Source organism: Nicotiana tabacum, chromosome 4 (genome assembly GCF_000715075.1).
Source record: "Nicotiana tabacum cultivar K326 chromosome 4, ASM71507v2, whole genome shotgun sequence".
In the NCBI taxonomy this organism is placed as follows: Eukaryota; Viridiplantae; Streptophyta; class Magnoliopsida; order Solanales; family Solanaceae; genus Nicotiana; species Nicotiana tabacum.
This window is the reverse complement of record NC_134083.1, coordinates 71,256,027-71,264,832: the sequence shown is the minus strand read 5'-3', so window position 1 is coordinate 71,264,832 and position 8,806 is coordinate 71,256,027. Positions and strand designations below refer to the sequence as shown.

General features: G+C 38.5%; 1 protein-coding gene across 1 annotated transcript; it reads right to left on the bottom strand.

Moving 5' to 3' along the window:
• Positions 1-2,262: 2,262 nt before the first annotated feature.
• On the bottom strand, positions 2,263-2,724 carry LOC142179976 (uncharacterized). Its single transcript, XM_075250883.1, has one exon. The coding sequence runs from the start codon at positions 2,722-2,724 to the stop codon at positions 2,263-2,265; it is 462 nt and encodes a 153-aa protein (XP_075106984.1).
• Positions 2,725-8,806: the final 6,082 nt, after the last annotated feature.

Here is an 8,806-nt window from a genome sequence, read left to right as displayed (position 1 = left end):
TCATGGACATGAAAGTTCTTCTCATGCACCTTCAGCTGTCTAGACACGTAGGCAATCACCCTGCAGTCCTGCATCAACACCGCGCCAAGACCAATCCGCGACGCATCACAATATACAGTGTAAGACCTCGAACCTGTAGGCAATACTAATACTGGGGTGCAGTCAATGCCGACTCGAGCTTCTGAAAGCTCCCCTCACACTCTTCTATCCACCAGAACGGAGCACCCTTCTGGGTCAGCCTAGTTATAGGAGCTGCAATATATGAGAATCCCTTTACGAAGCGATGGTAATAACCCGCCAAACCAAAAAACTACGGATCTCCGTAGCTGATGATGGTCTAGGCCAACTCTGCAATCCCCCTTAATCCCATCACTTGATACTATATGGCCTAAGAATGCCACTGAGTCTAGAAAAAACTCACACTTAGAAAATTTTGCATATAACATATTTTCTCTCAACGTCTGAGGCACAGTCCTCAGGTGCTGCTCATGATCCTCCCGAGTCCGGGAGTACACCAGAATGTCGTCAATAAACACAATGATGAAAGAGTCTAGATAAGGCTGGAATAACGATGCATCAAGTGCATAAAGGCTACTGGGGCATTGGTCAGCCCAAAAGACATAACAAGAAATTCATAGTGACCATATCGGGTCCTGAAAGTAGTCTTCGGGATATCTAGCTCCCGAATCATTAACTGATGATATCCTGAATGTAAGTCAATCTTGGAGAACACTCTGGCACCCTGTGACTGATCAAATAAGTCATCAATGCGAGGCAATGGATACCTGTTATTCACTGTAACTTTGTTCAACTGACGATAATCAATGCACATATGCATAGAACCATCTTTTTTCTTCACAAACAAGATAGGAGCACCCCAAGGTGACTCACTGGGCCGAATGAAGCCCTTATCAAGCAGCTCTTATAACTGCTCCTTCAACTCCTTCTACACAGGAGGAGCCCTACGATACGGTGGAATAGAGTTGGGCTGAGTGCCCTGCAACAAATCAATGCCAAAATCAATATCTCTATCAGGCGGCATGCCTGGAAGATTAGCTGGAAACACATATGGAAAATCCCTCACTACTGGGACTGACTCAACTGTAGGGCTATCAATAATGACATCTCTCGCATAAGCTAGATACGCATCACACCCCTTCTCAACCATTCGTTGAGTTTTAAGAAATGAAATAACTATGCGGGGAGTATACTCTAAGGTACCTGTCCACTCTAATCGCGGTGATCCTGGCATAGCTAGCGTCACAGTTTTAGCGTGACAATCAAGAATAGCATAATGGTGCGACAACCAGTCCATGCCCAAAATAACATCAAAGTCTACCATACTGAGTAATAATAAATCGATTCTGATCTCAAAACCACTAAAAGCAATCAAACACGAATGATACACGCGGTCCACAATAAGAGAATCTCCCACAGGAGTAGACACATAAACAGGGGAATTCAAAGAATCCCGAGATACACCTAAATGTGGGGCAAAACAAGAGGACATATATGAATACGTAGAGCCTGGGTCAAATAATACTGACGCATCTCTATGACAGACTGGAACAATACCTGTAATGGTAGAGTCAGAAGCAACTGCCTTTGCACAAGCCGGAAGAGCATAATACCTCACAGGAGTGGTTGAATGTAACATTTAGTTGCTTCATGTTTTCTTTTCTAGTACCAAAACGCCTACGAACCCATTCCAAGGTTGATTCATTCTTATTACCCTCCTCATTCCCAGTATCAATAGAAGTAGGAGAGGTTTCCTTAGCCACACTTTGAGCTATATTCCCTTTAGGTGTGGGACTCCCAGAAGGTGTAGGATTCAAAGTGTTCTCCTTATTTGACTTGGTTTTCTCATTGTCTAGCACTTTATCCACTGCTTCCTTTTTTACTCGTTTATGCTCTTCAATTTCATCTTGATCCACCATTGTCACTTTTTTAACTTTTTGCACTGGATTTTAAACATTCTCTAGTTGTTTTTGCTTGTTCTTTTTTCAGTTGCATCATCAACTTCCTTGCGATCAGTGATCCTCAAAATAGCCTAGTCTGATTCGTCAACCTCCAATTTATCAAAAGAGTTCTTATTTGCTACTTCATCTTTAGTTTCATTCCCATTTCAATTTGACATCATCAATAATATGATCATTCTTATCTCTTTGTTACCTATTCTTTCTCCTTTCCATTCACTCTTGCTTTACCGGATTAGGAATAGGTTTTCCCAACACTTTTACACTAGACAACACCTTAGAAGTGTTAGCAGCAATACCTATAAGTTCTTTTCCCAGTATTACCATCTTCAGCAACATCATCAAGCCTTTTGTGTAATTGTGGGTGAATTACCCAACAATACAACTCATTGTGGCCTTGCTTCTTGCAAGTCTTGCAATATTTAGGCATGTAGTCGTATTTTATTTTGATCCACTTAAACTCTTCAGGACCATACTCATCCTCCTCTTCTACTATTTTAATATGTTGAGGAAATGTAGATAATAAATTAACTTCCACATTCACTTTTGCACAGCTAGGCCTAATGCTAATTTGAGTTGCAAGGTCAAAATGTAATAGATTGCCAACAACACTTGCTAATGAAAACACACATTCATTACCAAAGAAATTGGATGCGAACTCCATTAAGCAAATCCAAGCTACTGCAATTGGAGTCTCCTCATAAGATTTCTGCCATGGACTCCACTTCGTGCACCCTATCTGCCACATTTCACCTTGAGCTTTTAAATAAAAAGCAGGCTTTGAAAAGAGAGATGAGCATAATCTTCTATTAAAGACACCCTTATCAAGACATGATTATCTTCAATTAACTCTATCGATCAGTCTCCTTTAATCTCACATTGAATATGAATAACTTTGCGTAATTCACTGATAACATGCTTCCTATATAAAAATTTCCCAAGAACTGCCAGTAGAAGTCATTTCTGAGTGATGGATTGTTTCATGATGGTAGGCTATTATTACATGTTTTAGACGCTTATTTAACTCTAATTTACTGCATTTTAATTGTGTTTGAGCTTTAATCGCTAGTGCTATGCACTTATTGTGGGTTTTAGGCATTGTAAGAGTGATTCCGATTGATGTAAATGTTACGGAGCGTATTCGAGTGATTTGGAGCTTTGAAGTCTAAGTAAAAGCTCAAGAGACTATGCCGGGATCACGTTCGGGGGTCGAGAACCAAGTCTGGATATCAAAAATCAAGAAAAAACTGCTTGTTGAATTTGCATGCTCCCTGATAAACCCCACTACCACACTGCGTGGCGCGTCTCCCCATGTGGCATTCCTGTGCATATTTTACAAAGTAACAATCAAATTTCGGCTAGGATAAGGTGGTTTCATTTGACCCGACCCTACTTAGTATAAATACGTGTAAAATAGTATTTTTGGGACTTTTGACACATCTTAGACCTAAGGAATCTAAGGAGGAGATGACCAAGCTAAAAATAGTATTCAATCCTCACTCAAGACAAGATTTTGGATCGTTTTATGTTTTCCTTTAACATAAACATACTTGTGATGAATTACTCCATATCCACGGAGTAGTTCTCTTTAAGGTTTGATGAATTTGGTGTATTGATATTTGTTTGTGGATATTAACTCTAGTTTTATGCATTGAATCGTTTTGGATGTTTTAACCGTTGCATCTATATTCACTTGTTCATGTAATCGAGAGAGGCATAATTTGTGATATCTTTGCATTATGTTTTGTTGGTTGAAGTCATTAATTCTTATTAGTAATCGGAAGAGGCTAGTTGAATTGTTTATTAAACCTAGTTAGGAGGATAATCGAGATAGATTTTCCTAAAGACCAATCCACTAGGAATTCTTGCATGTCTTTACGTACTTAAAATTGGTTCATCTTGTGAGGTTGAGACTTAATCGAGAGAGTTGTTTCTACTAAAAAATTGAACTAATAACCAAGTGAATTCGAGAGACTCACTTGAACTTTAGAAGTGAATTATCTATAGTTAAATCCCAAACATTTGTCTTGCACCTATCCTATCGACTCTATCTTCTCCCAATTGATAACCTTCCTTGCTTATTACTTGCATTGATTGTCATTAGCCAATAGTTTAGACTCTTAGTTAATTTTAGTTTCAATCACACAAATCTAAATTGTTGATTATCTTATATAGAAATCTAGCTATAAATTACAATAATATTGTTTAACTCCAATCCCTGTGGATACGATATTATAATTTACTATATTCGACTAGAGAGCATATTTAAGTGTTTGTTTTGCACTAGTCAAAATTTGGCGCCGTTGCCAGGGATTGACGGGCTACAGGTTGGATTGGTGCATGACTCGATCTTCTTTGAAGGAATTGCTTCCATACGAACCAGAAATCGAGAAACAACTGCGACACCTAAGGAAGGACAGAAATAACTATGAGAATATAGAGAAGGTTGGGAAATCCTCAAACAAGAAAATTATTGCTGGAGATGATGACAATATTTATTTGGCTGCGAGATAGGCAGCCCAACTAATAGAAAACGCTGCTCAGGATGCTGAGGAATGAGCTTATAGAGATGCACAAATTGCATATGAAGAGGAAGGGTCTCGAAGAATTGCTCAGAATCCGCCTTTGGTTCCAGATGAGTTCGGAAACATAGCTCCCAGTGCTAGGAGACCACTTGGTGATTATGCTAGACCAGTCTACAACCAAGGCTTATCCAGTGTGAGACCACCTCCAGTTGCAGTCAATAATTTCGAGATAAACAAGGGTTGATCAAACCCCTCCAAAGCAGTTGTGTCTTCAGAGAAAAGCCAAACGAAGATCCAAACAACCATCTAATAAACATCGAGGTGATTATAAACACCTTTCAATACAATGGTGTGTCACAAGATGTAGTTTACTTAAGCGCATTCCCCTAAACTAGCTTCGAAGCTTGCCCCAAGGATCAATTAGAACATGGGAGGAGATGACCAGAACATTTCTTGCCAAATATTTCTCCTCAGCTAAAATGATCAAGAAAGAGAAATCCATAACTTCTGCCATAATGATATTTAAACTATGTTTGAAGTGTGGTAGAGGTTTAAATAGATAGTGCGAAAGTGTAAACATAGTGGCATTGAACTTTGGATGCAACTCCAAGACTTTTAGGATGGGTTGACACTGGCCTCACGGAGAACATTAAGTAATGTAGCTGGAGGCCCGTTGATGAAAAAGACTCCAGAGTAGAAAGTCACAATACTAGATGAGTTATCTGAAGATGCAAATCAGTGGCCCTCTGAGATTGCTGAAAGAAGAAGATCAACTAGTGTTCACGAGGTTGATGCCAACATATCTATGCATGTACATATTGATTCCATAGAAAACGAAATAAGGAATCTAACCTTAGATTCGATACATAATAAGCCTCATGCAGCATGTGACATATATAGAAAAGGACACCCTACTCATGAGTGTCAAGCCTCAATTCAGGAAGTTAATGTTGTGGGTAATAACAACTTCAATGCAATGGGTCAGAAGCACCTCGGTTGTTCATGAAGTTCACTTGCGGTACAGCAAATGCATGGAAACAAAATAACTCCAAATTTAAAGGAGCTCCTGGTTTTGTGAATCAGCCAAGGCTACATTTTCAGCCTCAATAGCCAATTCAGTTTGGGTTAGAAGATCTGATGAAGTCATTCATTGTCAAAACGGATGAGAGGCTTGATGCTCATGGTGCAACTATCAAATAACTTGGGACAGGTTTGCGTAACTTAGAGAGACAAGTGGGACAAATTGCAACTATATGTCTGAGAGAATTTTAGGTTCTCTGCTAGCTGCTACTGAGAAGAATCCCAAAGAAACGATAAACAATGTGACCTTGATAAGCAGGCAAGTGTTGAAAGACCCCCCCTCCAATCCAAAAAGAGGTGATACCTAAAAAATAAAGTGGGAAGGATCTGAAAATTGAAGATGACAAGAAGAAGAAGAAGAAAGGTAAGAAGGGAGTACAGAAAAAGAAGAAGGATGAAACTTCGATAATAGAGGAATCTAATGAAGAGAGCAAGCACATGCCTGCTTTACCTTTTCCCCAAATGCCAGCTTATGCTAAGTTCTTGAAGGAGATCCTTACAAAGAAGAGAAATATAAAATAGACCTCAATGGTCAAGCTCACATAGCATTGCAGTGCAATCATGCAAAACAAACTCCCACAAAAGTGTGGAGATACAGGGAGTTTTACTATACCTTGCTCTTTAGGCACTATTAAGTTTGATAGGTCTTTGTGTGATTCAGGTGCCTTAATTAATTTAATGTCATTGTATATTTAGAGGAAACTAGAGAAGGAGATTGGAGAGATAAGGTCAGCGTCAATATCTTTGCAACTGGCTGACCAACCGACTTTGATACCCAATGGGATAGTGGAAGATGTTTTGGTTCGGGTAGATAGGTTCGTATTTCCTGTAGATTTCATAGTGGTGAGTATGGAGGAAAAAAAGGAGGTCCCCCTCGTCCTTGGAAGAATATTTTTAGCAATAGGTAGAGCAATACTAAATATACATGATAGAAAACTCATGCTTAGAGTGGGTGAGGAGACTGTCACTTTTGAGATGAATGTATCAACTTGGTAAAAAAGGAGAAACCAGCTACAAGTGTTGAGTGGAAGGTGAATAAATCGAAAGAAAAAGTTGCAGTGATTGAGAAAACTAAGTGTAGGGTGTACCCTAAGAAGGCCGAGAAGAAGTTGTCTGCATGGATGTGTGCATTAGTTCGGGCACGTGGAATGGAGCCCGACTTCGACTCACACCCCTACGAGATGTTCAGGGAAGTTTCCTTTTCCTTATCCTTTCTAATTGTGTATCATGGGGACATGCCACAACTTAAAGTATGGGGTGGGAGATATTTGTATGTTTTATGCATATTAGTTTTAGTTTTGCTTTTGTTAGTTTTAGTAGTTGTAGTTAGAAACAAATATTGAGAAAACATAATTTTTTAAAAATTTTCCATTTTTACCCGGCGATGGATATCATCGACATGTTTCTTGAGGGATTAAAGTCAAAGGAAAAAGACCAAAAATATTATCTTTTGTTAGGTAGTGTAATAATTCCCCCTCTTTTATTTTTGTGCCGCGATTCTTTTCCAAGGGTTTTATTTAAACCGGGTGTAGTTAGTTTTTTTATTAGTAGGAGGAAACCTTGTGATGTGATTCGAATTGAAGCAATATCTCTTGACTTGGTTATGTGATGGCAGGGTATAATTACGTATTTTAGTTAGTTATCGCACTCTAATTTACTGTAATTTAATTGAGTTTGAGCTTTAACCGCTAGTATTTTGCACTAATTGCGAGTTTTATGCCTTGTAGGAGTGATTCCGAGATATGTAGATGTTATAGAATGAATTCGAGCTTTTTGGAGCTTTGAAGTACGAGTAAAAGCCCTAAAGATTAAGCCGGGATCGCGTTCGGGGGTCGAGAACCATGTTTGGACTTCAAAAATGAAGCAAAAAGATTCACTCTGAGAAAAGATTCACTAGGGTTGTGGTTGACGTGACTATTAACATTTATTAATTACATCTTCGTTAATTTGCATTATCATCTTATGGTTGTTTCTTTAATTCTAGTTCTAACTTGTGAATTGTTGTAGCTACCAATTCACCCTACTATCTATGCTATGCTTGGCAAAGCTGTGTTTAGATTAAAGTACAATTAAAGAGAGTTTGTTTTTAAACCCATGGCTCGAGGAACGATTTCACGGTTAGGATAGGAATATACCTAATAGTTTTGCTTAGTTAAAAACCATATTATACTCATTCGTGATAGACTTAATACCATAAGAATATAGGATTGATATATTGTGGACAAGCGAGTAGTATCGAGGGAACAAGCTATTCATATTAACGATCCATTCAATTAGCAATCTTTGATAATCTGGATTAACAAGTGTAGTTATTGAACTTAATAGTATTGATAAACCGACCACAACCTTGGAATCTTCATCTCCTCTGAGTAAAATCCAAACACCCGTTTGCATCCCTGATAAATTAGCTAATTATTTGTTCAATATTTGCAAAAGTAGTTTAGTAGATAAACAACATTATTGATTATCTTGGACATTTAGTTGATTTTAGTTTTCTTAGTTAACGATTAATCTATGTCTCTGTGGGTTCGACATCTGACTTTCGAGCCATTTTATTACTTGACGTCTACGTATACTTGTGTGTACTTGGGGAACCAACAATGTTTTCGGCGTCCTTGCCGTGTACTTAGTTAATGATTGTTTATTTAAGTTAAGCTTTTATTCGTTATTTGTTCAAGTTTTAATTTTTAGTTTGCTATATTTGTGATAACGCAAGCTCATCTCTTGAATGCGGAGGTGTAGAGGCGCAAACAATCTCTTTCATCTTGATCCTAGAATCGAATGAACACTTCACAAAGTGAGAAGGGAAGTTAAAGCTAGAACTAGAATAAAAAGAGAGTTTGACATTGTAGTTCGACCACAGCCAATAGAGATGGCAAGTAATGAAGAGCGTCCTGTGATAGAAGCTGCAAGGCCCAATCTTACTTATATGACTCAGACTATTATGAAGACTGAGATCACGAGTCACTTTGAACTCAAACAATACATGGTACATCTAGTTCATTCCACATGGCATTTTGTGGGTCTATCTCACGAAGACCCGTAGAGGTATACTCAGAACTTCTTGGAAATTACGGACACTGACAATTATCCAAACGTTTCCAAGGACTATGTCAGGATGACATTGTTTCCCTTTTCAATTCTGGGGGAATCTAAGGAATGGTTGCAAAAGGAGCCCGAGAACTCAATCCGACCCTTGGAATGATCAAGTTTTTCCCACTAAGA